This window comes from Musa acuminata, chromosome BXJ1-4, assembly GCF_036884655.1.
Source record: "Musa acuminata AAA Group cultivar baxijiao chromosome BXJ1-4, Cavendish_Baxijiao_AAA, whole genome shotgun sequence".
In the NCBI taxonomy this organism is placed as follows: Eukaryota; Viridiplantae; Streptophyta; class Magnoliopsida; order Zingiberales; family Musaceae; genus Musa; species Musa acuminata.
This window is the reverse complement of record NC_088330.1, coordinates 11,966,173-11,993,136: the sequence shown is the minus strand read 5'-3', so window position 1 is coordinate 11,993,136 and position 26,964 is coordinate 11,966,173. Positions and strand designations below refer to the sequence as shown.

The following is a 26,964-nucleotide window of genomic DNA, read 5'->3' as shown; positions in this document are numbered from 1 at the left end:
CCTCTTGCTCGGGTTGGGTCACTCACTTCGGTCTTTTGGAGGACGAGGTCTCTGGCCTTGATCGGTCGTGGGTGGAATCTGTGGTTGTAAAGTCGGGCTATGGCCTTTTTGTATACCAGGGTGCGTAAGTGCGTCTCGACCCTCCTTTCTTCGAGTAAGTCGAGCCCAACCCTGGGGCCTTCCTCAGAGTTGCCTTCTTCGAAGGTGTCAATACGCCAAGTTGGGAATACCATTTTGGGCAGGAGTACCCCATCGGTTCCGAATGCCAAGCTGAATGGGGATTCCCCCGAAGCAGTTTTGGGGGTCGTTCACAATGCCCATAGGATGCTAGGGAGTTTATCTACCCAGGATCCCTATGCTCCGGTCACCCTCCTTTTGAGGCCTTCCAGAATTGCTCGGTTCATGACTTCGGCATGCCCATTGGTTTGAGGGTGTGCGATTGAGCTGAATTTCAACTGTATCCCATAGGACTGACAGTAGGCTTTGAACTTGGCATTGTTAAATTAGGTTCCATTGTCGGTGATAATAGCCTTCGAGATCCTGAACCGGGTGATGATGTTCCTCCATGTGAAGCCTTGAACTTGTCTTTCCGTGATGGACGTCAGAGGTTTGGCTTTGACCCACTTTGTGAAGTAGTCAACACTGACTATGAGGAAGCGTCACTATACTGAGGCTGGAGGAAAGGGCCTGAGGAGGTCAAGGCCCCATTGGGTGAAGGGTCAAGCTACATCTATCGGGGTGAGAGGGATTGCTGACTGGTGTTGTAATCGGGCGTGCTTTTGGCATTGTTGGCACTACTGCACGTATGATTGGGTATCTCGGTGCATGGTCGACCAATAGTATCCCTGTCTGAGGATCTTGAAAGCCAATGTTCGGCCACCGATGTGCTCCCTACAGATTCCCTCATGGAGCTCGGTGAGAACTGTCTCGGCCTCAGGTGACACGAGGCAGCGTAGGAGGGGTTGAGAGAAGGCTCTTTGGTATAATTTTCCACCAATCTCACAATACCATGCTTGGGTTCGCCTCAATCGTCGTGCGATCGTCGGGTCGTCGGGTTATGCTTCATCCCTCTTGAAGCGGAGGATTTCCTCCATCCAATTCGATGAGACCTCAGTCCCAGCGATGTCACGGGTCGGTACTATCGGGGCCGTGAGGGATTCAGTTGCTGGGGCTCCTCCCGGGTTGCGAGCGGAGGCCATCCTAGCCAAGGCATCAGCTTCCGCGTTATGCGCATGAGGTATCCTCGTAATCGAGAGGCGGTCGAAGCAACGGGCGAGCCATCTTACCTCCGCTAGGTATAGCGCCATGGTTGGGTCCCAGGCTTCAAAGCTCCCGTTGACATGTCCTACCACTAGCTGAGAGTCGTTGAAGGCCTCAAGGTCGCCCACACACATTTCCAGGGCGAGACGTAGTCCGTGGAGCAATGCCTCATATTCGGCCTCATTATTGGTGGCCCTAAATCGTAACCGAAGCGCCCATTCATGAGTTTCTCTGGTCGGACTCCTGAGGATGAGCTCGGCCCTTGCTCCCTCGGTGGTCGCCGACCCATCCACATATGGGGTCCATGTGCACTCATTATGTCCCTGTCCAACAACATGATCTTCGGGGGTTAGTTCGGAGATGAAGTCGGCCAATACCTAGGCTTTAATGGCCGTTATGAGGGCATATTGGATGTCGAACTCATCGAGCTCGACTGACCACCGTAGCATCCAACCTGATGCATCAAACTTTGAGAGGATTTGCTGCAGGGGTTGGTCGGTTATCACCTTGATCGTGTGGGCTTGGAAGTACGGTCACAGCTTTCAGGTCATCTTCATCAATGCGAGGATCAGCCTCTTGATTGGGGAATATCCTACCTCGGGTCTGACGAGAACGTGGCTGACATAATAGATGGGTTGCTGTGCCGATGATGCCTCTCAGGTTAACACCGAGCTGACCGCTTATGCCGAGGCTACAAGGTATAGGCCGAGGACCTTGCCCGGCTCGGGTGAGGCGAGTCAGGGCAATTGAGCAAGGTATGCCTTCAGCTTTTCGAAGGCTTCCTCGCATTCTGAGGTCCATGCAAAGTTGTCGGTCCAGCGAGGCATTGCACTTCTTTGATCGAGCAAGAAGGCTACATCTCTGTTATGGCTTGAACCTTTTTCAGGTTGGCGTCTATTCCTCTCTGGTGGATGACGAACCTGAGGAACTTCCCTGATCGGACCCCGAATACACACTTCGAATGATTCAAGCGCATGTTGAACCACATGAGGGTTCGGAATGTCTCCTCTAGGTTGGCCAGATGTGTGCTTGCCGATTTGCTTTTTACGATCATATCATCTACGTACACCTCCATGTTCCTCTCGAGTAATTGTTTGAACAGTTTATTGACCATTCTTTGGTACATCGCCCTGGCATTTTTCAGGCCGAAAGGCATCACTTTGTAACAATATACTCCCCTGTCGATAATGAAGGTTGTGTGCTCTTAGTCTTGTGGTGCCATCCTGATCTGGTTATAGCCCGAGAACGCATCCATGAATATAAGAAGTTCATAGCCTGCGGTGGCATCTACCAGTTGATCTATCATCGGGAATGGATAGCAATCTTTGGAGTATGCTCGGTTGAGATCGGTGTAGTCAACACACATCCTCCAGCTTCCACTGTGTTTTTTAACGAGGACTACATTTGGCAACCACTGGGGGTATTTCACCTCGATTATAAATCCGGCCTCTCTAAGGTGATTGACCTCGTCACTGATTGCCTTTTGTCGGTCGGGGGTGAACTTCCTCGGCTTCTGTTTCACCGGTCGAGCCTCGGGATGGATGTTGAGGTGGTGCTGGGTCACCCCCGGGTCAATTCCCAGCATATCTTTTGAGGACCATGTGAACATATCAGCATTTCTCTTCAGAAAATCGATGAGCTGGAGCTAGTTTGCTTCAGGGAGTGTCATCCCGACTTTCACGGTCATGTCGAGTCGGTCCCTTTTCAAGAGTACCTCGGCGAGTTGTTCAGGTGGCTCCAGGTGTGTCGGTGTTCTGGCTTCCTTACGGGGTTTCGGGGCTTGTTGGGGCCGCGACTTCTCCGGAAGAGTGACCGATGTAAGGTAGCACTGCCTTGATTCTCTAGGATCACTTCGGGATACCCCGACCCCTACTAAAGTCAAAATTTTGATGGCCCGGTGGTAAGTGGAAACCATCGCTTTCAGTTTGTTGAGTGTCGGGCAGCCGAGGATGACGTTGTAGGCCGAGGGAAGGTCGACTACCATGAAGGTAGTCATCATCGTCTTGGCTCTCGGTTCTTCCCCGATGGTAACGGGGAGGATGGTGGTCCCGAGCAGGGAGACGGAATCCCCAGTAAATCCGATGAGCGCCGATGCCATGAGGGTGAGGTCCTCATTAGTTAGGCCGATCTTCTTGAAGGCGTCGAGGTACAACACGTCGGCAGAGCTCTTGGTGTCGACCATCACTCTTTTCACCTGAGCGTTGGCAATCCGAATGGAGATTACCACAGCGTCGTCGTGGTGGGAGCGTTCGACCTCATTGGTTCCGAATGTGATTTCAGGCTCAAACTCGGGTCTAGGGTGCTTCTCTACCGTGCTGCGAGCATAGGCCTTCCTCGCCGTCGAGCTACTACCGCCAGCAATCGGTTCGCCGGTGATGACGTCGATTTATTTTTCGATGGGACCCCTAAAATGCGGAGATGCTTCTCTTAGTTCCTTAAGGTAGCGCTCGAGGTGACCTCTCCGGATCAACTCTTCAATCTGATTTCGGAGGTCGTGGTAGTCTTTTATATCATGGCCGTAATCCCGGTGGAACCTACAATATTTAGATCGATCCTTGTGAGTAGCCTTCAAGGGATTGGGTTGTCGCAAGGGGCCTTTGTCCCTGATCTAGAGAAAGATCTCGGTACGAGAAGTGTTTAGAGGTAGAGGCGGGGGCCTCGGGAGTGGCTGCTCGGGTCGATCGGGCCTCCTACGGGGTTAAACTGGCGGTGCCAAAGTAGTTCCTCGGGCTTGTTCCATCCTTTGCATCTTGCTATCCTCACTCCTCCCTACCATTAGGGCCTCAGCGACAATGTAATGGTTGGCGCGTTAGAGCATCTCGGGGATGGTTGCGGGCGGATTCTCGATTAATGATCAGAAAAACCTCGAAGGTCTCAGACCCATAAAAAATGCTAGCATGATCAGAGAGGGATGAGCATCCGGGAACCCCTGGATTTTAGCGATAAAGTGCGCCACAAATTGGGAAAGTGATTCATCCTCGCGTTGGGATAACGCGAGCAGCGTGGCCATGGAAGGCCTTGGTTATACGCTAGCTAGGAAGTTTTGCTTAAAATCCCTTGCGAGATGATCAAAGAAGGAGACCGAGGATGGTCGTAATCGGCTGAACCATGCTCGTGCCGGTCCTTTGAAGGTAGTCGGGAATGCTCGACACATCAGGGCACCGGAGGTACCGTTAAGGGCCATTTGATCCTGAAATGTGACGACATGTTTCATGGGGTCGGAGCCGCCATCGTATGTTTCCAACACCGGGAGTCTGAAGTTGAGCGGCACAGGCTTGTCCTGGATTTCCTAAGCGAATAAGGATCCACCCGAGCCGCTTTCTCCTGTCTCGCCGCGTGACTTCTGAAATTCGCGCTGGAACTTGTCTAGGCGACGGTTGACCATAGATAGCTAGAGCCTGAATGAGTCATCCATAGACTCTGATGATAAAGTGTCGGGCTCGGGGAGGGATGTAGCGGCTCGGCGAGGTGCGAGCGCGCATTGCTCGGGAAGATTTCCTAGGGTTGCAATATGCTCTCAGGCTTCTCTTGTCCTAACTTGTTCCCTGTTTGGCCTCTGCGGTGTTGGGTCGGTCGGGGAAGCTGCTAACTGCACCATCTATGGGATGAGCGGGACGATCGTTTGCATCATTCCCACTGAGGTCTGTACTTGCTTGGCTAGGTCGAGGAACGCCTCAGGCAAAATGACCGAGGGTCCTGCAGCATATCCTAGGGGAGAGAGCCCTGGATCATTGAACATGTGCTAGTAACGATCCGGCGTTGGAGCCGGAACACCCCCATCCCTAAGGACGGGGAGGGGCTGATCACCGAGTCCGAAAGGGGGGTGGTTAGCTGGTAGTTCTCCTTCGGGGGGAACTCTTGTGGGATGCTCCTGCGACATCGGCCCTCCTTCTAGCACCAAAAATGTTAGTGAACAAATGCGTCATGTCGATAAGTCAGCATGGCTTGGTCCACGAGTCGATATCGGGAGTTCGTGATCGGTTGGAAGAAGTGCCGAAGCCAACTATGTCAGGAAGTCGGGATGCAGTGGTGTTGTCTGAGGGATGGCGTCTCTCGGTCGGGGCACTGACTCCGTCTTCCGGGAAGGCATCTCCTGATCGGGGCGATCGCGCTTCTCGAGGGGGGGGGGGGGGGGGGGAGGTCGTGCTCATGCACAGGAGGCCCTCGTCGGGGGTTCCCGACAGTGGCCCCTCATCGAATAAGTTAGTGGTAGCCTTCCTCTTTCCTTTCCCTGGTCATATGTCAGTCAGGGGCTTTTATACTATTGCACGAGGATCGATTGTACGCAAATTTGGTATGGCGGTCGATCCCCGAGTGGCGATGTGGTACCTTCACGTGGTCGCCGCCCGAAATGCATGGAATGGTACCATGCGACGTCGTCCCGAGCTTTTCTGGACGGGACGTATCGAGGGGTATCTCGGTACGGATTACGCATGAAAGTACTCCTCATGTTGACTTAGCAGGGGCATGGGTTGTGACGTAGCTGGAGTCCAAAATATACCTTATCAAATAGAATCCTGAATTTTTAACAACCAAGACTGCAACCTGAAAAGATTATCTTTCTCAGAAATCCATAGAATAATTAGAACAAGCAGCGAAGAAAGACTGAAAAGCAGGAACAGACCGATACAATGAGCATAAATTATGAATGTGTTCCATAAAAAAGCAAATGATAAGCAATCATGTTCTTGTATCGTATAATCGGCATACCTCTCTCTCTCTCGATCGAAAATGGACGCGACTGGACGGAGGAGGATGAAGGATTCGATCACAAAAGCCCCAATCGTTCTGACGAACCAGCGGCCGCGCAGGAAACACACAGAATGAGAAAGGAGTTGCCACTTGAGGGGACTGGCTTCGCCCCGTCGTTCTCGAACGGCGACGCCGGGTAGTGAGGTGGTGGTTTCAATAATGAACCCGGACTGCACCGGTCCGATTCAAGCGGATTGGATTAGATTTGTCGGATTGCTGTATGATTCGTGAGATGGAGGAGGCCCACGATAAGAAGATTGGGCCCATGGTGGGGCTTATCGATCTCGATGGCTCCAATTGATCAGCTTTAAAATCCCAAATCCTGACCCGCTTCTGCCCTAAATCGACTCGTCCTCTCTTCTCCCACCTCCTGCTGCTGCTAACCCGAGCCCTCCTCTTCTCCGTAGCGAACAGAGCGACGACCGGAGCGCAGCAGTGCCTCGCCGGCAAACAGGTGCTTCTTCTTCCTTGGATTCGGAACATTTCACGGTGGATTCATATTTATTCTTCCGATTGTAAATGTTTCGATCCCATCTTTTTCGGGACATTTTGAGAGACACTTCTTCTCATGTTGTTGATGTAAACTTATTTTGTCTTCGTGAACATTCGCTGGCTGTAGCTTTCCTGTTCTTTATTATGCTTTTGGTAGATCGATCATTTGAAATTGCCTCCGCCCAACTCCCTTACGAGCACGCATGCACGCACGCAGAAGCTCTGAAAACCCTCGAAGTTGTAACTGTTGGTTGCGAGGATCACGAAATTCTTGTTAGACAGCTATATCTGATTTGAACCATAATTTTCATGGTCGAGCAATTGTGGTAGAGACGCAAAGTTATCATTTTTTCTCTGACATTTGAGCATGTAGAGAAGTTCCTACTTGACTGGGTTTAAAATGAGTCTTTTTTTCCTAATTGTATCATACCGCCGCCGGAATTGGTCTTGTCCTCAAATTTAAGTTTGCCAGCTTTACCTATTAGGAGACGGGATAAGTGTTTGTGGGAGAGCCAAAGAGACAATGGGGGTTGGAAGGACAGAGTAGGATGGCTGCACAGCAGACGCAGCAGCAGCAGCAGCCACCGCCAGGTGATGGCTTCACCTCGCAGTTTGCGGGCATGTCCAAAGCCCAGCTCTATGACATCATGTCTCAAATGAAAGTATGCTCCTGACCCGTCAAAGAAATGAAACCCTTAATTCTTTTTATTTTCTTTCTTTCCTTTTTATCCAAGAAAGTGATCGATGATCATCAACTTTCTTTTTATTATTTTTTTCTTATATATATTCTTTTTCAGGCTTTAATAGAGCAGAATCAGCAACAGGCAAGGCAGATACTCATTGACAACCCTCTCCTGACCCGATCTCTCTTCCAGGTCAATCATCTCTTTACTCTTCCCTGCATCATACTGGTTGCTAGGATCTTTTGTTGCAGATAATAAAGACAGATGGGTTTGGTTGCTTTTTGATTTATTGCAACTGGATTATAATGTTCATCTGGTCTTCTTGTTGTGACTATTAGTAATCTTGTGCAATTGATTGATATTGATCTGTGCAGTCATGTGAACATTTAGATTTGAGCATTTGTGTCTTTAGATCAACACAATTTGTTTTTCGAATTTTGTAACTTCATGCTAACTTTCATGCCTCAATGCTTATTTTACTCAGCTGACACTGCAGCTGATATCCAAGTCCTTGTAACCCCACTTCTTCTTATGACTGCATATTAAACTCTTCATAAAGTTTTGGAACTCCAACACTAGTTTGACCAAGAAACCATCCTCTAGGTTTTCTCAGGACAAGTCATTTCACATGATTACTTATGCATTCATTAGCAGACAATTCTTGACTGAGTTTTCTGTGCTTCAGACTTCTTTATTAATTGGTAGCATCATTCTTACTCATTTCTCAAGGTCAAATAGGCTTAGTTCATGTTTAGAAGCAAGATAAAATCTTATATGTTCATACACACAAACTTTTGGGTCAACTGTAACCTAAGTAAGTTGAAGGATCCTAACAAGGGCCTATCAGCTGTGTGGAATGATATTTGGTATTTGCTGCAAATCATTTATTTGGAAATAACAATATTCTCTATTTACATAGCCGAGGAGGTGATAAGAAAGTAATGTTATACTTAACAAATTGGTTTAAACATTGAGCACATGTGGGGAGACATGTACACTTAGTAATTTGATATGTGGATTCAGTGTGTTGCACTTGGTTAGTTATAACTCATGTTCGAGACATAGCATAAGATGATTTGTCGTTATATGTCGATGGGTAAAAGATACATATATTGGCTGTGGAGCTAGGATTCTAACATAAGATGGCCAAAAACAAGCTGCTATTCAAATGATCAGAACTTTTTAGGATGAAGAGTATCTTTTTGTTTTGGTTGTTTTAATTTATGATAGATAGGACTAGTTAGTAGCTAGTAGAGTAAGGAGAAATATGAGAGGAAACAAGATAGCATTTAATCTCTATGGAGTTGCATCAAAAGTTATATTTGACTCCTCATCTACTTGCCTCATAAAAGATTAATATACTAGGTGGATTCAAAGAAATCCCATTTCATTTGGTTCTTGTTGACATCATTGGCTTAATTAATGTAACTAGAATAAAAATACACTTTAACTCAGATATATGGGTTGAAATTTAAGAATTTAAAGATTTTAGAATAAAACTTGAATGGTCAAGAACTTTACTTCTTTGTGCTCTACACTACACCTTGCAATATGATTCTTGAATTCTCAAGTAAAACTGAATCCAGTATTGTAGTAATGGTCCACAGTTCTACTAGAGCATGTCCTGCTAGACTGAAGATTAATTTTCATGGTTTGTTCTTTTGTTTTTTTTGGATGAGAGGGAAAAATTATGACTTGCATTTGAGCTATGATATGGGTCATCTTTAATTAAAGTTAAAAGGTTTGCATGTCATTTGAACATTTTTGTATCCAACTCATGATTTCCTTGAGAGTTCCATCTTTTTTGTTTCCGTTTGAAAATATGTTTAAGACGTTAAGCACTTAAATGTTGAAATGGTGGGTTTATTTCAGGCACAAATAATGCTTGGAATGGTTCAGCCTCCTAAAGTGGTAATATGATGTGTCCTTAACTTAGAATTTACTTCGTACATCAATTTGATTGCAAAGAATTGATGCTTTTCTATTTTGTAGATGCCCACTATCCAACAGCCTTTGTCGCAACCACAACCAGCACATGTTGGACAGCCGCCAAATGTTCAAAATTCTCAGACACCGCCATTTCAAGTTGGACCACAAGGTGAACCTAGTTCGTCTCAGACACTACCACCAGCTAGACAACAAAATCCAGCACCACCAGCCATTTCCGTTCCACCTGCATCTGTTCCTCCATCGACCTTCCAGTTGCCAACAATGCCATTAGCACTTTCAGCACCACAAACTAAGAGCTTTCCAGTTGTGCAAATTCCTACAGTACCACCTCCACAATCTTCCCAGATTCAGAATATATCTTTACCAGCCCCTGCCGCTCCACATTACTCAACTCTTCCATCCCATATGCCAATGGTCCCTGTGCAGCCACATCAAACTTTGCAGAATCCTGGAGTATTCAATCAGGCTTTGCAACCACCATTACCTATGCAGCCTAGACCGGTCGCAATTCAACCTTTCGCTCATCAGCTTCACCCACAGATGGCTCATTCCCTTGGTTTTCAACCATCAAGTGCACCTCAACAGCTTTTATCACAGCCTTTGTTTCATGTAAGTTGGAAACTAAAGTCTTCATAACTATTCAAGGAATCAATTTTATTTTCATCTACAGAAGGGATTAGTTGCAGAAGGTGACATGCTTTTCAAAATTCAGTCAGGTATAACCCCTCCAACTTCCTTCATACAAGGACAGCCGCCTCTTCCAAGCCAACCACCACCTCAGCATATGTATCAGGTGCGTTTAGATTCTGCTTCTGAATAAAATGTTTGGTAATCTTGAAATAACCCAAACAATGAAGCAAACAAGATATATACAGCAAAGACGAGACTGCATAATATATGTGCTCTGCATATCAGTACAATGTACAATGTCAAAATATGTAATAAAAATCTGAGTGCACCAAAATAAAATAGTCCAAACATGTGTACACCAACTATTAGATTCTTTGCACTGAATCATGTCTTCAAGTAATGTTATCAAGAGCTGCCCTTGAGAAGCAAAACAACATGGAGGCTCCAATACTTGTCCTATATATCAAATATTGATTTTTATTATATATAGTAACATGAAGCCATAAAACTTAAGCTGGGATCTACACAAACTGTGATATTCTGGTGAAAACAAATCAACTACACTTGAATACCCAATACACTTTGTTTCATGTAAACAAAGTTGTTTTCTTTTAGCAGGTTGGTTCACATCTAGGTCCAGACCATGGCAGTCAAGCTGGCACCCCCCCCATGCAAGCCGACAGAGGAGCTCTTTGGGCACCTGGTTCCCATCTTCCAGGACTACCGATGATTTCTGGACAGATGGCCACAGGCACAAGTGGTCAGCCACTTCGTCCACCACCGGTAATAGCCCTCGTAAGCCTGATTTTTCTTTTTTCCATAGGCCTGAATTTAGTTGGTATAAAATTAATCAGAAAATAACTTCATGTTATATACCACTCTATTTATGGTTGTGCAGTTGACACCAGAAATGGAGAAAGCATTGCTTCAGCAAGTTATGAGCCTTACACCAGAGCAGATCAATCTTCTACCACCGGAGCAAAGGAATCAAGTGCTTCAACTGCAGGAAATGCTAAGGTAGTGATAATATGGACCTGACCTTCCATCAAGGGCTTATGCGTGCATCTATCACAGAATTGCTTCATACATGCTGGTTCTGAATTGACAATTACGTCACTTGCTGCTTTGGTGTGCTCTCTGACCGAAGAGGCCTAACCCAAGTTGGTAACTCGACATTGATGTTGTGATGGTGGCCATTAGGGCTGCTTCCGCATACTACGTTGTCATCAGCTGCTATCGACATTTTATTAATATTTTTTTTTTGGACTTGAAAATAGTCTCTTCTCTAAATGTAAAATTTATGTCATTGAACTTGCGACTGTAATGCTAGCAATTGATTATACAAGTATAAATGGTTTGTTTGCTACATTCTCGAAATGATTATACTGAACATCGAATACTTGTCAGTATCCGGTTGTGTGGAATTGATTCAAGGAGGAGTACTACTACTGAAGCTTTTTCTTTCCATAGTTATTTGTCTTACACAAATCACATTAAATTGAGTTCTTTTCTTTCTTTTTCTTTTTTTTCCTACATAATAAGAAAGCATATTTGGTCAATTTATTTTTGGCGAAATTATCTAAACATCTGACACTGAGGCCCCCCCCAAAAAAAAATCTGGAGGCTCCAATCAACACTCGGTGAAGGAGATTTCCACAGAAGCCACAAATCTTAAGTATCTCCAGCTGTTGTGGACGAGAGTGTGCCAAGTGTTCGACGCAATTACCATCGCAAACCCTCCGAACCAATGAGAGGAGAGCTACAGATTTCGTAGGATAAGGACTGCCACCCTCTCCCGCTCCCGCTTCGCCTTCATAAACCCCAACCCCTCGCTCTACTCTCTCATCGAATCCATCTCCTACTCTTTCCTCCTTGCAGCGAGTCATTCTCCAATGGCTTCCACCATGGCCCTCTCCTCCCCATCCTTCGCCGGCCAGGCCGTCAAGCTCGCCCCCTCGGCCTCCGACGTCCTCGGCGGAGGCAGGGTCACCATGCGGAAGACGGGCGCCAAGCCGAAGCCCGTTGCATCCGGTAGTCCGTGGTACGGCCCCGACCGCGTCAAGTACCTCGGCCCGTTCTCCGGCGAGCCCCCGTCCTACCTCACCGGCGAGTTCCCGGGCGACTACGGGTGGGACACGGCTGGGCTGTCGGCCGACCCCGAGACCTTCGCCAAGAACCGGGAGCTGGAGGTCATCCACTGCCGGTGGGCTATGCTCGGCGCCCTGGGCTGCGTCTTCCCGGAGTTGCTGGCCCGCAACGGGGTCAAGTTCGGGGAGGCGGTGTGGTTCAAGGCCGGCGCTCAGATCTTTAGCGAGGGCGGACTGGACTACCTGGGCAATCCCAGCTTGATCCACGCTCAGAGCATTCTGGCCATCTGGGCGTGCCAGGTGATCCTGATGGGCGCCGTGGAGGGCTACCGCATCGCCGGCGGGCCGCTCGGCGAGGTGACCGACCCGCTCTACCCGGGCGGCAGCTTCGACCCCCTCGGCCTGGCCGACGACCCGGAAGCCTTCGCGGAGCTGAAGGTGAAGGAGATCAAGAACGGCCGCCTGGCCATGTTCTCCATGTTCGGATTCTTCGTTCAGGCCATCGTGACCGGCAAGGGCCCGCTGGAGAACCTGGCCGACCACCTCGCCGACCCCGTCAACAACAACGCTTGGGCCTACGCCACCAACTTCGTCCCCGGCAAGTGAGCTGCTGCTTCCGGAGCAACAGCTGCTTCTGACTACGTTGGGTGGCTGTTGATGGTGTAAAATATCATGATGTCGTTGGATGATCCAATTATTTATTGTCTCGTCCGAGTAATATTTGATGAGCTATATGTAATTTCCCATCCCCTAATGGATGTGTTTGTGTTATTATTCCATTGCGCCCCCACGATTATAGGCACATCATGATTTAATTCAATCAAATCATGATTGAGATTACCCTCATAAAACATTATTTAATAAAAAAAATTCTTTTTTTTTCCTCCATACTAATTGCATGCACTAATTTGTTTTGAGAAAGAATGGTTTATAAGAGACAAATAGCTTTTCGACATTAATGATGTAATGAAAACTTCAAATGGTTTATAAGAGACCACCAAGAAGAAGAACTGAAAAAGAACTGAAAACTTCAAATGGTTTATAAGAGACCACCAAGAAGAAGAACGATGATCGACGATCGGATTGGTTGGTTAGTACTACGATCGACGAATCACTTATCGATCTTGATTGGTCTCAAGATCGATCGTAATCCACAAGCGTCACATACATCATTTAATATAATAAAAATTTCTTCTAATTTTTTGAAATAAAAAAGATCAAACTGTAGGCCTAAGAGATCACATTTTGTTAGATGACTAACGTCAAATGTTACATTGAAGATCTGCAGATGTTAAGGGTTTTTATCACAGGAAACAAAGTCTAAATTACTCCACGTACTACAAAAGTTGAAACACACTCAACCCCTAGAATGAATGCATGACCCTCTTCATCCAATGAGATTAGCAGCCAGTCGACAACTGCTTAGCCGCGATACATTTAGTTGGTGAGTCTAGAATGCTTCAGCTAGGGTATGTAAGGGTTCTAACCATGAAGACCTGCAAGCAAACTCCTCCAGGACCCACAAACTGGGAGTCATCAGCAACAGCTTAGTAGCCATGTTGCCAGATTTGGTTTGCTGGATGAGCCTGCGTGGTCGGAGGTCCATTCAAGTTCCCTTCGCCAGTGTTTTGTTGGTGTTCCCGTGACAGACCTGCCGGTGAATGGTACAAGTTTGGGTACCCTAAAGCTCCCAAGTGTGAAGCCTGCGGACTCTGACGAAACCCGCTTTGCTGACTCTGACCCTGATAGTTGTAGAAAGTGCTTGCTGGAAGAGCCGGCATTGCTCTCGAACCAGCAGCACTGTGGAGCCACAAATTTGGGTTCTCACTCTGGTAATAACCACAAGAATTCAGAAGTCTAAACCTGAAAGTCAGAAAGTTCTAGAAGCTGAAACAATTATTATTTACCTGTTGAGGAGGCATGTAATGACTCTCTTCTTTGTTTTGCAAGCTTAAAGATTCATCGAACCCGGTTGTTGTGCTAGCAGATCCACTTGTATGGTGGTTAAGGGCGAAGCCCCCAGGAATGTTGGCAGAGTTTCCTAATCCTCCATAAGCAGAGGCTATGGCAGAAGCCTGAGGTAGGCTAGTCACAGACAGACTATTTTTAAATTGTGGCTGTGAATACTTCATGCCTGCACCGGGCACTGCACCAGGAGATTGATGGAATGGACTGTTTGCAGTGTATGCTTGTTGGAATGAAGGCAAGTAGGTGTAGCTCTGGGGTAGAAAAGGTGGGTAGCTTATCATATTGGCAAAATGGCCCAACGGAAGCGCAGGCTGAGAGTAATGAGGGACAGGAAGATGTTGATGGAGTGCAGGACTCGTGAACATGGTGGTGCTCGTCAAGGATTGCGGAGTTGATTGAGGGTTGGAAAACAACCCTGGATTCAGAGCCTGCACAAAGCATGTCTAGTGTCAGGCTAATAAAAAATCAACACCTGAATTCTTCAAATGATAGTCTCTGCATTTAAAACCTACTGATTAACTAGATGGAAGCAGGTAACAATATGATAGTAACAGCATTCAACAAATTCAGAATGGTGCATAGAGGCAAGTGACTAGTAACCACATTCAATAAGTTCAGAATGATACAAGCTGGTCGGGGACAGCAAGGCGCATAAGAGGCATACAAACTGATATGCAGGCAGATTACTTGCCTCTAGCCTAAGCCTGCAGAACTTTAATGATTAAAGGAGGTGCTAGATAAATTTTGATGAGCACAAACCAAGTGTGATATATGTTAGGCTTAGGACTATCAATTGGGTAAGCAAAGATTTAATTTCGAATGATACCACTTGTACCAGACGGTACCATCGATTGGGGCTGTTTCTGTCCCGTTACCGTCCGAAATCAGTCGGTAATCGATTTCGACCATCACCGCCCGCTATCGGGTGGTATTAGCTGAGGGAGAAGGAAGAAGAGGGAGAAGAAAAGGAAAAACCTGGAGATCCGTCGTCGCCCTCCCTCGATGATCCTGATCCATCGTCGCCCTCCCTCGCCAGACACCATAGATGAGATGTCACCTCCTCGTCTGAGGCGACGAGGCCTTGGCGTCATCGGCGACTTCTTCTCATCCGCACAGGGAGAAGAAACGAGGCGACATCGCCCTTTTCTTATTTTTTTAAACTTATTATTATTATTATTATATATATATATATATATATATATATATATATATATATATATATATATATATATATATATATATATACTGAGCAATACGCCAAAGCATACCGCTCGGTACGCTCGTACCGTACCGAGCTGAGCTCGATACTCCGGTACGGTACGAAATTGTAAACCTTGTGAGCAAGCCAACTTAACCACATTTTGACTCATCAATGGTCCACAAGCTAAATCTTCTTTTGCCTCCATGGATTGATAAAACTTCAGATCAGGCAAGGCTCAAATTGTTTTTCTCATTCAAAGTTTTGGACAGGCCTTGCCCCGACAAATGTGGTTTGAATAGTTTTGAACATTAGAAACCCCCTGAAATAAGTCTTATCCATATATGGAACTATAATTTAGTTTGCCAACATCCTCAGGTACATGTGGTGGTGATTGGTGGCACACACACAAAATGACATGGCAGTGCACAATGCGGCCAAAAGTGATCAACTGATGCTTTGCCAAGTTGTGAACCAAAAATCAAACAGACATACAAAAACAGTACGTGAATTTACTAAAATTTAAGCTGTTGACGCTTACCTCAGACATGGAAATGGTTTGCCCACCAATGGATGACAATGATGTAATGTGCCTTGTAGGCATTGATTGCGTAGTGAGCAAGGGAGACAAGGACATATCAAAATCTCGAAGAGATGGAATGCCTGCTGCTAACAAACTGTTTTGTAGGCTATTGGGTTGCTGCAAAGGATTACTTCAGGCGTAAGAAAATATATAAAGACATAATCCCTGCATACAGAGATCGACTATACAATTTTTCATGACAAAGCATTAAAATGACATGATGCCAAAAATGCAAACTGCATGATAAACATGTTATAATTTATAATAAACCACTCAAAGGTGGAGTGCACAGAACTTCCCTGAAGGGTTTTTGCTTCAAATATGAACTTACCTGCAATATGCTGTCTCACAGCTGTTCCACTAGATTATGGTAATTAACACTGATATCTCAAAATGGTTGGTTGCAATAAAGGTATAACATGCACATCAGATATCAAAACCTATTAGGTACATGTTGGACCCTTCTTTGAAATATCTATTCATGATATAATCATTTAAAACTGGATAGTTCAGGATACTTAATAAGAATATGATTTTTTCTGAATGTCAAGCTTGTGACAATGACAAAATTGATATACAATTATTAAATGTAATGTTTGATCTTAGCATCTTAAATTCAAGATAAGCAAAGATAGGTACCATGATATAGAGAGGACTCCAATAAAAAAAGCTTTTTGACTTAAGATGAAAATCTGGAAATAAGAACTGAAAACAGGAACAAACTTAAATAGGGATTTAAGGTGAAAAAACACTGTTGATTTCTTAAAGAAAATCTTTGCTTGGATGAGAAAATTTTAGAAATGCTGATTATTGCCTATTATGATGATTTATGACTGTTGTTCCGTCTAAAATAACCAAAATCAATCTTCAGTCATTACATTTTTTTACTTGTTAATCTTCAATATGCTCACAAATTACTTTGTCCAAAGCATTATTCAAGAAGATTGGTCGGATCCATATTAGCAATAAAAAGTTATCTAGATTATGCTTGTCATGAAACCACAAACCAGGCCAGAGACATACAAATAATTGCATAAACGTTAGCTTTTGTTATTTATATCAGATAAACCACTGTAATGCATTTCAAGTATCTGATGAAATAAAATAAATATCATGCACAACTTTAACCAAAACGAAAATTAAACAGCATAAAATCATGTCCAAACCAGACCCCATCATAAATTAGTCAGCTAAACAGCAAAAGGACTGGCATTAAGTTACCATTAAACTTGGAAAAGGGGAAAGACTCTGCATTTGTGAATTTTCTTGTGGATAAGCATAAGATGTAGCATTTGGTTGTGTAGAGCTTGGAAATGCATAATTAGAAACAGATGGAAGGTTGTACTGAATCTCATGTGTAGCATCCAATGGATCATTCTTCACAACTTCAGTTTGTGATGCAGAAGGCACATCAAGATTCTCTGAACCAGTGCTCGATCTAGAAGCTATATTCTCAATTAGTGTAGGATTAAGCTGCTCGTCACTGTAGTACTCATGATTTCTGTCAAAAGACATGCATCAAATCAGAGACTGAAATTGCATAGAGAAAATACAAAAAGGTACTAATACCACCTCATGTCAGAATTGTCTGTTGAAGAAGCATCACTCATGACTGGAGCCACTTCCAAGTTGCTTTTTAATTGCTTTGATGGAAAAGATCCAGAAAATGCACCGGATACAAAACTACCAAAGCTTAGATGTGCACAATCTGCATTCGTAACCCGCAGATGGTCAGGAATTATTACTGCAGGATTAACCACAGTAGGTTCTGTTCTAGTCTCCTCATGCAAACTCAGTTGCCCCAAGTTTACAGCAGCTGATGAAAGATCCACACTATCACCAGCTGGGAAAGAACCTAGCCATCGAGGAAGATATATATCAGCAAAGTGATGAAAGGAACATGTTTAACTGTGTAGCAGTAGAAATAATTCAACAAAATAGAAAAAACCTCGCCTTGGAAAAAGAAAGGAACAGAAAAGAATCATGTTCAGAGTTACTGTATTGTTCTTGTAGAAACTGTAAAAAAAAATGGCTCTTAACTGTGGTCCTTGAAGTAACAAATCTGTGTAGCATGGATACTTCAATTCTAATTGCTTCTAATATATAACATGGATCTGAGTCAAATATGATACTTCTTTAATATGTTTTGGATACTTTCCCAAAGCATCAATACTTTTAAGATATGCAAGGGATAACTTTATGGTTGCTTCTCAAAAGAATTTGGCTTTTGGGATTTAAATTTTGGGTGTAGATAAGATGGTTATATGATTAAATATACTGTTCTAAGTAAATTCTTATTAAACATCTTATTGTAATTAATAAAATCAATATTAACTCATGTGCCATCTGTATATTCTATAATCATATTCTGACACTATAAATAAACAAGTTTTGTTATATATATAATACTATAGTAGTTTTTGTTAGTTGTTACCATATAAATGTCCTATCAATCCTATATTTTCAAAAGTTGATGTAATGCATGTCTGTATGATCGTAATGGTGTCACATAAACGTATTCATGCTTCATAGAAAAAACAGTCCAAAAAAGACAATTTGCAAAGAAATAAGATCACATTTAGCTGACAAATTCAAGGATCAAGAGTAGAATCGTCCAAGGCAAAAAAACATCCTAACTGAGAGAATATAGTGAAAGTAAACTATGTAGTTGAATCAGTTCGCAGTTGACAAATATAACTCTTCTGAAGTTTAGAGATCTTTGGCATATTCACATGCGTAAAAGAAGAGTCAACATTCAATAAACTGAACATATATGCTTCAATTTGTTTGTAAAATAGGCCAACCATATAAATTGATGCTTTCTCCTTCTCAAGTAAACACAATTTTGAATTAAACTGAACATATATGCTTCAATTTGTTTGTAAAATAGGCCAACCATATAAATTGATGCTTTCTCCTTCTCAAGTAAACACAATTTTGAATCCAGATGTAGCATATATAGACAAAAGTAGGTGATAATGGTATTACAGAAAGTACAATGAAGATGAAAGAACCTCCAGTAATTCACTTATCTTTACAATTGACCATTCCATTTGGTACACACCAAATCAAACGTTATACCAGTCTCTTTTAAAGATGCAGCTCAACTTGCATTCAAATAATAATCATAGTTTGATTGCAACAAAAATCTAAATCTTCTTGATACAGTAAAACTGATTGAAAGAGAAAATATCAACAGTGAACACGAAAAAGGAAATGGTACAATGGAAGATCAAATTTTACCTTCATGATGATCAAGTTCAAGCCTTCGAGAATTGTAGGAATTTGTACTTTTTAAAAAGCCCTCATTCAAATGGTAAGCATCAGCATCAGCAGAATTGTCAACTAGTATCTGCATGTCGGAGGAGATTGATATGGGTCTGGAATCTGCTGGCAGAGTTTTATCATGATGACCTTCCACTGGCACTTGGGTCTCTTCTGAATGAGAACCTATATGAGAGTTATTTCCATCAATAGATGAAGCCAACTCTGAGGAGTTTGCATAAACAGGAGAAGCACCAGATATTTCTGGTGGAGTTGACCCACTCTCTGTAGGTTGCTCATCAAGAGGCCATCCATCATAAGAAATTTGCTGACCTTCGGCAATTCCAATATCATAACTAAACTCAGAAACTTGAGTGGATTCTTGAAAGGAATCCATTAACTTGTCTGCCTCTGATGGCAGAACTGCTGTTGGGGATTGCTTGGCTTCATTTTGTGCCATATCAGATCTTTCACTTGCCACTACAGGAATGCCAGAAGGTTTGCCTTGAGGTCTACCCATCTTGACAATATCAGCCATAGAAAGGTGTCCTGGCTTCCCCAACCAACTATTTTGGAAGCCAGATGAAGATTGCACCAACGTAGATATTCCATCACCAATGTTTGCTGCCTGTATTGTATCTCCCATAGAAGCAGAATTGCTACAAGAAAATGAGAGTACAAATGACATTGCAGAAAATTGCAATAACCATTGCATCAAGGCAAATAAATTAAATAATAATAAAAACCAAAGGAGACGATAGCCATCAGATTTGATACCGAGAAATAACCAACATCAAAAATTTGTTGGATGAGTTAATTGTAAAAAACCACTTAATATAAGATAAAAATTTCTCATGAAGTTTTTACAAAAAAAGAAGACTCAAAAAACATAAAAGCAAAGTTTGCAATACTGAATGGTACCTCCCATACCGGGCAGTACATACCGGTCCGCCAACTGACCGGCACACGGACTGCTTACTACCGGGCAGTATCAGCCCGTCTATGGCGAGGCGAGGCGAGGAAGAAGAGGCGTTCAAAGAAGAGGGAGAAGCTTCGAGAAATAGTACCCGACACCGCCTCCTTCTTCTTCATCGTCTTCTTCTTCGCTGCAGCGCCCGTTGCCATCGCTCCCTTGATGCCGCAGCACTTTGGCGCTCGCTGCCATCGTTCCCTTGACACCGAAGAAGATCCTTCTTCTTCCGCTCCTTCGCTGTGGCGCTCGCTACCATCCCTCGACGTCATAGCTATTCGCCTAGGGTTTGAACGGGCGTTGCTAAGTTATATATATTTTTATATATTTAATCATTTAAATATAATATATTTAATATCATTTTAAGTGCACCATCATTAACTATTTTATATTTCTGTGATTATATATATTTTTATACATATTTAATATTATTTAATATTAAAATTAATTTTAATATTTTTTAAACATACCATTCGGTATGCCCTAGCGTACCGCTCGATACACCCATACCGTACTGTACCGAGCAAACCTCAAAACACTGATATGGTATTTAATTTCAATCCTTGCATAAAAACAAATTCTTCAACTTGCTGGGAAGAATGCTTTATACCCAACATTGGAAATCACATTCACCAACCATCAACCAATGTATCATGTGTCAAGACTGTTTTTAAGGTAATAACTTGGAACTAGTAGCAGGAGCAAAATGTACAACGTTTCACAAAAATCTATTTATAGAAACATTCATACAACGGGATAACTTGAATAAACAAGAAAGAACTCAATATGAAATCATGATCCAATTGGTCCAAATAGTAGTTTTCATCTGGATCAAGAAATGTGCAAGCGACATCCTATAAAATTATCACCTTGGAGCTGTTGGCTTTTGAGGAAGATTACTCGATATCATCGAAGATTCCAGAACTGATGCCGTAAAAAGAACAGCACTCATACCATTTTCATTCTTGTGTATAAGCTTGCCTTTACTAGCCCCATAGTCTACTAAGGCAAAGATGAAACTCATAAGCAAATACATAAACAAATGCACTAAATTTGCACTCTCAAGCACACAAATAATGAAGCCATGATGTTAAATCACGTACCAGCAGAACTAGATTGGGAAGTACTACGGCCCCCACGATCAGCACTGCCCCTAGCTCCACGGCTTGAACTGTTGTTCACTGTTCTAGACCTGGATTCTGGAGGTTCTCTGATCTAAAACAAGTGAAAAAGAGCAATGGAAACATGAAACATCCAAACAATGTAAATTGACTTGCACTTTCTGGTGAAATCACCAACGAAACACTTTATCAGAAATAAAATAAGGCAATTTTCAATAAAACAAATAAGCATTAATGTAAAAGCATCTTGGTAAATATTGCAAATGATGATTCAAGTGCATTGCATAAATATAGTTGGCACTCCTTGAAAAGATTAAATGGATGAAGAAGAATGATTAGGCCAACTCAACGATCCAGAAACAATAAGATATGAAGATCATAATGGTGATAAATCCATAAAATAGTTAAAGTAACCTAAAAAAAATATTAAACTGTTTAAGCCATGTCTAACGCAGCAAAATAAGAAACAAAAGATGAAAAATGATAATGGACTGTGAAAAAAGGTTAGTTCAGCATGATCTAATACAATTAATCATATGGACTAACCTCCTTTTTCTTATCACGCTTGCTCCTCACCTCATGAAAAGCATCTGCAATGTGAATGATCACTAAGTTAGATGTAAGTCCACTTGAAGAAATAGAAATCTATGCACAATTTGCAGAAACATTTCATCAGACAATACTTTGGCAGCATTAATGAACTACAGTAACTACTATTATCCATTGGAAAGAGCATGAATGGTAAGAGAGATTCATTGTAATATAGCAGCTATGGCCAACAATAATGACTTACACAACTAAACAAGCATAACATCTGGAAAAAGAGCAAAAGACAATCAACAGCCTACAAACTTAATATATTAGTCCTCAATGGTTTCTCATAAACATATCCTAGCATCTTTTGAACAATCCATGTCTTACCCAATGTTAATTACTAAAGCAGTGATTTAAAAAGCACTAGGCGTCAAAAGGTGTCAAGGTCCAAAAACACTCGAGGTGCTAGGCACTCGCCTGAGCGAAGCGAGATGCTAAAATATAAAAATATATAATATAATTAATAAATATAATTATTTAAATAAAAATACTATTAAATTAAGAAAATCTAAGGTACAAAATGTCAAAATCACAATGTCATATTAACAAAAAGTCTCAAAATTCAAAACAATAAAATTTATATCAAAGAAATTCATCATAATCAATATTATCGTCATTTTCACACAAATCATCTTCATTGAATTCGTCCTCTTCCTCTTGTCCTTCCTCTTCATCAAAATATATTTCATTCGTATAACTCAGCAACTCTTCTTTTATCTCGGGTGGACACTTTTTGCAAGCTGTTGCATTCTTGAAATTTCCTACTAGATGTTGTTTTGCACGAAAAATATCACCTTTAGTAGTCTTATCGTAGAACATGCAAATCACTGCATTAGGATCTTTCGGATCCTTTAGATAATTATACTTCCATGCAGGATCCCTTTTTGATGTCGTTTGAGAATCTATTGAGTTGCTCTGTACACTTGTCATTTATCCTGAAACCTAACAATAATTTCAAATAAATAAAAATTAATAGTACTAAAATCAAAAATAATATATTATTAATCTAATAAATAAAAATACTGTTACTAGTATACAGTTAGCAGTATACTATTAATATACTATTAACCAAGGTTCGTCGTACCATACCGTACCGTACCGACGTTTCGACTCGGGCTCGGTACGATACGATACTGGTGTATCGAACAATTTTATACTTTTTTCATACTGTAGCAGTGCTACAGTATAGTACTGTAGCACTGTAGCGGTACCGGACGGTCCGCGTACCGGTAACCTATCGGACTGGTACGTACCACCCAGTACGGGCGATACACTTCGATATGGCAAACCTTGCTATTAACAGTATACTATCGAAGTGAGATGAGTGTGAGTAAGAGGACGATCGAGGCTACTGATTGAGAGCAGCAGTAGCAACGACAGCGACAGTAGGAGCGGGAGCGGCGACAATGGAAACAGTAGCAACATCAATGAGCAACGACAACAACGACGAGTAGCGATTGTGGCAGTGACGAGCAACGGCAGTGGCAGCGATGAGCAGCGATAGTGGCAGCGGCGACGGAGAGTAGCGACAACGAAGAGAGGCAACGACAACAGAGAAGAAATCTCAATGACAGAATCGCGAGTAAGGTTAGGGTTGGGGAAGTCGCAAGAGGGATGCTGGGAGGCTGATATCGGTGCTTTAGTTGGTTCGATTGAACCGACTAAAGCATCGGAGACCGAACCAGACCTAAAATACTGGTTCGGTCGCCTGGTTTAACCTAGGCGCTCGCCCGAAGCACCCGACGTCTGGGCTCTGGCAAGTGCCCAAGCGACGCCTCTTTGAAGTGCGCCGCCTGGAAATGAAGCGAGGCGCTCGGGCCTCACCTCGCTGCGCACGAGCGCCTATTGAAATCGATGTACTAAAGTATGTTATAATTTCTTCCTAGTCCTCAATGGTTTCTCAAAAACATATCCTTAAAACTCAAAGCATCTTTCAACAACCCATGTGTACCTATTGTTAACCAAAGTATATTACCATATCCTACTACCTCATATTCTAATGAATGAGGCATCTTCAGTAATATCATAACATTACCAACATGAAGATGTACTGAACACAAAGAATCATTCCAAAGACAACCTCTTTCGTGTCAAATGAGTTTTCAGAATAAGGACAAATTTGCAAACATGCTCAGAAACATTCAGAAACAGAGGGTTGAATGTAAAAGACTTGGAAACAGTAAAAACTTGAGTATCTCAAACCTATATGAGCTACTAACATTATCAACGGTAAGTAATAATACTAGTACTAGAAGGAACGTGAGTTTCGGAGACCAAGCTAAGATTCTTGAACTGCCTATGTCCGTAGTTCTCTGGAAAAATTACACATGTAACCATGATATACACATAAAGGGAACTAAATAATTGAAAGAAGTAAAAAAACACCTCCAATTATTGTTGGTCCACTAAGCAGGGAGAATAACAACCACAGTCTTGTGTGATCAGCCATACACTCTTAGGTCAATGAAACAATTGTTCAAGGACGAAATCACACTCTTCAATTGATACTATCACATCAAAAAACCGACTCCATGCAATTTGCTTATCAGTAGAGAAAGAATCACATTTTACTAACAAAAAGATGACATAGCATAAAACAGTCACTCGATGAAAACAAAAGCGAGATGCCATGATCTTAAGACAAGCAAGGACCAAGATACAAATATTTAGAAAAATGCCTAAGCACACAAACATGAGTAAAAAAAAACACTCAGAAGCCTTCAGCAATACAAAAAATAAACAACCAAGATGACCCCATAACCAACTAGGCATGATAAAAGCATACTGGGTATGTCAAGCAACCTTAACAATGAACAGATGTATGAATATTCAGTGATAATCCTATAAACTAACAATTTAGAATCATTTACAGCATGAAGGAGAAGCTTACTTTACATGCATTAGCTGATATCCATTCTTTAGAGCAAAATTAGAAATTAAATAATGGAACATCCACAAACACAACCACATCAGAACACAAATTCTAAGAGCTTGTGTTATAGTAGGTGTTATAAAGTGATACGACCCAGACTACACAGAATATAACTGTTCCGTGTATACATGTGTGCATGTGTGTGGGAGCACTAGAAGAATCTCGTTGCATGGTTGCTTCATTGAGCATGGTTCCATAAAGTTAAACCAAGTACTTCAACAAAAACTTCCCAACAAGATCTCCTTTGCCAACAGAGAACAAAATTGAAAAGTGAGTAACAAAAATGTGCTAGGGGTGCTAAGACTTGTGACATGTAATAGGAGTTGGGCAAAAGCCAAAGTAACCTACATATTAAAAGTTCAATTTATAACTTGTAACATTATTGAATGATAAATCAAGGAGGATAAAAACTAATGGTTCAGCAATGATAAATGAAAAAAAAAATCTACTGACAATCTGATTATGAAAATCAAGAACATCAGAAAGGAGAAGCATCTTATGCTAAGACTCGGTTTAGATTAAAGACAACTACAGAAAGAATAAAGGACATAAATGAAAATTTACACTAGGTGCTGGGTAATTTTTTCTCTTTTATTTTTTCTTTGTGGTAGTTTGGGTGGGAGCATGAGGTTTATGTAAACTATCCCAAGACGCTCTTTTCATCCTACAGAAAAAAAAAAAAAAAGTAAACAGGTATCAACAGGGAAAAAATCCCATCACTCCACATATTCTTTTCTCATCACCAAGTATCTAAACAAAGCGTAAGAGGAGGTGGCGTCACGCGAATATACTAAAGACAAACACTGGTCAAATAGAGAAACGTAAGCGACAGTTGCTACAAGAAACCGAAGTTAACAACCTCTTCCAGGCTCACATTCGGATCTACAAGACACAACACTGAGGACAAGCGGCGCAGGCAAATACAATTTCCAACGAAATGTCAAGGCCAAAAAAGTTCTCTTCTTTCCGTTCTGTTGATAAGAAGTTGCGAACCAAACAACAAGACACCGCCAATTAAGTCTTCTTTTGGTAAAACAAGAATCTGGGGAAGCAAAACCGACAGACAAAACTGGATATTTTCCTCGGATCGAAGGAGGAACAACTACAGAAACGGAGTACCGCCACCTACTGTCCCTTTCATCCCAAACCTAACCAAGTAACCCCCAAAATAACCACAGACGCCATCCTTATCGCAAGATTTCATGTAACAAACAGAAGAATAAACTAACAGCGAACAGAGAAAGAGGGAAGGGGGGAATTTCCAAGGGAGGCGGGGCACCTTGCGAGAGGAGTCGGTGGACGGCCTCGTTAGGGTCCATGTTACACTCCCGAAGCATGGCGTAGATCTCCGTTTCCGAGCAGTTCACGATCTCCTTCAGGCTCTGCACCAGCTTCCTGGACCCCGCCGGGATCGGGGCAGCCGACGCCGCTCCGTTCCCCTTGCTCCCAGGCCCTCCTCCACCGCCGCCGCCGCTCATCCTCTCCTTCCTTCCGACGGACCCTTCTCCTGTTCCTTTTTCTTCTCTCGCCCGTTAGGAGAAGGGAAAGCTCGGGGCGGCGCAGTAGTAGCCTTATACCGCCTCTTCGCTCCTCTCGGCAGCCAAAAACCCTCTTCGGCTTCTCCTCTCTCCTCTACCGTGTTGTACACGTAGTGTATGTATGTATACCTAAAAGAATAATGTTAAGGTTATCCTTGCAAGAGGGTGAGGCTGAGAGAGAGAGAGAGAGAGAGAGAGAGACTCATTTATTCCTCGCTCCCGAGAGGGTTCCTTGGGCAGTAATCGTGGTCCGCAGTGATCTGCCACTCTAATTGGTGACCGTCGCGATCTCCCACGGCAACTGTTTCCATTCAATCATGATCGACTTGCTCGACGGCTGTGATTATCTCTTAATATATAATAAAATACTGCTATAACAAATTGATGTAGAAAAATATATCACTGGCTTAAGTTCCAAATAAATTTCTAATATATTTGGATAGAAAGATAAGTTTTCTTTTTTTTTTTGGAATTTCTAAATGTTCAAACAAGCATTAGAAATTCGGAGAATTGCTTCTAAAATCTTCAACAACAAAAAAACCAACAGACCATCTCAATCTCTGGTAATCAGATAAAGAACAGTGTTTATGCAATCACTGCAAATCCATTAAAGAGTTTCCTCCAACCCATAACCGAGCAAGAAGGATACCTTTTTTCGGTTGCAGACATGGAACAAATATTTATAATCTGTGGCTTTTATGAGGAAATGAAGCAGCACGGATCTACTGTTTTACCGTATGCATCTGATTGGAACTGCTCAAGAACAAGAAGACCGAGTATAAAGCACACATTTCTTGTTGGTATCTGCAAATGGATGTCAACAATGCATCAGCCACCTGACATGGAATCTATTATAACTTCAAGAAGAAATGATTCAAGAATTCAAGAATCAAAAGACCTGACTCAAGTTTGAAAGCAACGACACCTGAAACTGGGCTCTCG

General features: G+C 42.7%; 4 protein-coding genes across 8 annotated transcripts; 2 read left to right on the top strand and 2 right to left on the bottom strand.

Moving 5' to 3' along the window:
* Positions 1–2,464: 2,464 nt before the first annotated feature.
* Positions 2,465–3,442, bottom strand: LOC103981730 (uncharacterized). The gene is made up of 2 exons (XM_009398470.1): positions 2,975–3,442; positions 2,465–2,881 (listed from the first exon to the last, which is right to left on the bottom strand). The coding sequence occupies exons 1-2, from the start codon at positions 3,440–3,442 to the stop codon at positions 2,465–2,467; spliced, it is 885 nt and encodes a 294-aa protein (XP_009396745.1).
* Positions 3,443–6,307: 2,865 nt separating this feature from the next.
* LOC135583811 (extensin-like) lies at positions 6,308–11,135 on the top strand. 4 transcript variants are annotated; one of them, XM_065167385.1, is made up of 8 exons: positions 6,308–6,466; positions 6,990–7,166; positions 7,302–7,379; positions 9,060–9,098; positions 9,180–9,746; positions 9,850–9,930; positions 10,386–10,550; positions 10,666–11,135. In XM_065167385.1, the coding sequence occupies exons 2-8, from the start codon at positions 7,053–7,055 to the stop codon at positions 10,786–10,788; spliced, it is 1,167 nt and encodes a 388-aa protein (XP_065023457.1). In that variant the 5' UTR covers positions 6,308–6,466; positions 6,990–7,052; the 3' UTR covers positions 10,789–11,135. The 4 variants fall into 4 exon arrangements, with proteins under 4 accessions (XP_065023457.1, XP_065023449.1, XP_065023454.1 ...); XM_065167377.1 differs by having other exon boundaries at positions 10,386–10,562; XM_065167382.1 differs by having other exon boundaries at positions 6,322–6,466; positions 6,977–7,166; positions 10,386–10,562.
* Positions 11,136–11,604: 469 nt separating this feature from the next.
* Positions 11,605–12,631, top strand: LOC135649214 (chlorophyll a-b binding protein of LHCII type 1-like). Its single transcript, XM_065167400.1, has one exon. It carries the CDS (start codon positions 11,660–11,662, stop codon positions 12,458–12,460), a length of 801 nt encoding a protein of 266 aa, XP_065023472.1. The 5' UTR covers positions 11,605–11,659; the 3' UTR covers positions 12,461–12,631.
* Positions 12,632–13,079: 448 nt separating this feature from the next.
* Positions 13,080–26,355, bottom strand: LOC135585984 (uncharacterized). 2 transcript variants are annotated; one of them, XM_065167339.1, is made up of 11 exons: positions 26,225–26,355; positions 25,764–26,151; positions 21,505–21,548; positions 20,941–21,052; positions 20,707–20,839; positions 18,847–19,526; positions 17,176–17,458; positions 16,825–17,104; positions 15,562–15,720; positions 13,762–14,250; positions 13,080–13,683 (listed from the first exon to the last, which is right to left on the bottom strand). In XM_065167339.1, exons 2-11 carry the CDS (start codon positions 25,960–25,962, stop codon positions 13,402–13,404), a joined length of 2,661 nt encoding a protein of 886 aa, XP_065023411.1. In that variant the 5' UTR covers positions 25,963–26,151; positions 26,225–26,355; the 3' UTR covers positions 13,080–13,401. The 2 variants fall into 2 exon arrangements, with proteins under 2 accessions (XP_065023411.1, XP_009396491.2); XM_009398216.3 differs by having other exon boundaries at positions 20,707–20,836; positions 26,225–26,354.
* Positions 26,356–26,964: the final 609 nt, after the last annotated feature.

Coding starts and splice junctions, on each gene's coding strand:
- LOC103981730 (XM_009398470.1), bottom strand. CDS start 3,442: ATGGTCGACACCAAGAGCTCTGCCGACGTGTTGTACCTCGACGCCTTC. Junction 2,882..2,974: donor CACCTGAACAACTCGCCGAG/GTACTCTTGAAA, acceptor GATTTTCTGAAG/AGAAATGCTGATATGTTCAC.
- LOC135583811 (XM_065167377.1), top strand. CDS start 7,053: ATGGCTGCACAGCAGACGCAGCAGCAGCAGCAGCCACCGCCAGGTGAT. Junction 7,167..7,301: donor ACATCATGTCTCAAATGAAA/GTATGCTCCTGA, acceptor ATTCTTTTTCAG/GCTTTAATAGAGCAGAATCA. Junction 9,931..10,385: donor CACCTCAGCATATGTATCAG/GTGCGTTTAGAT, acceptor TTCTTTTAGCAG/GTTGGTTCACATCTAGGTCC.
- LOC135585984 (XM_065167339.1), bottom strand. CDS start 25,962: ATGAGCGGCGGCGGCGGTGGAGGAGGGCCTGGGAGCAAGGGGAACGGA. Junction 21,549..25,763: donor CCACCGACTCCTCTCGCAAG/GTGCCCCGCCTC, acceptor TTCACATTGCAG/ATGCTTTTCATGAGGTGAGG. Junction 15,721..16,824: donor CCCCTTTTCCAAGTTTAATG/GTAACTTAATGC, acceptor AATCCTTTGCAG/CAACCCAATAGCCTACAAAA.
- LOC135649214 (XM_065167400.1), top strand. CDS start 11,660: ATGGCTTCCACCATGGCCCTCTCCTCCCCATCCTTCGCCGGCCAGGCC.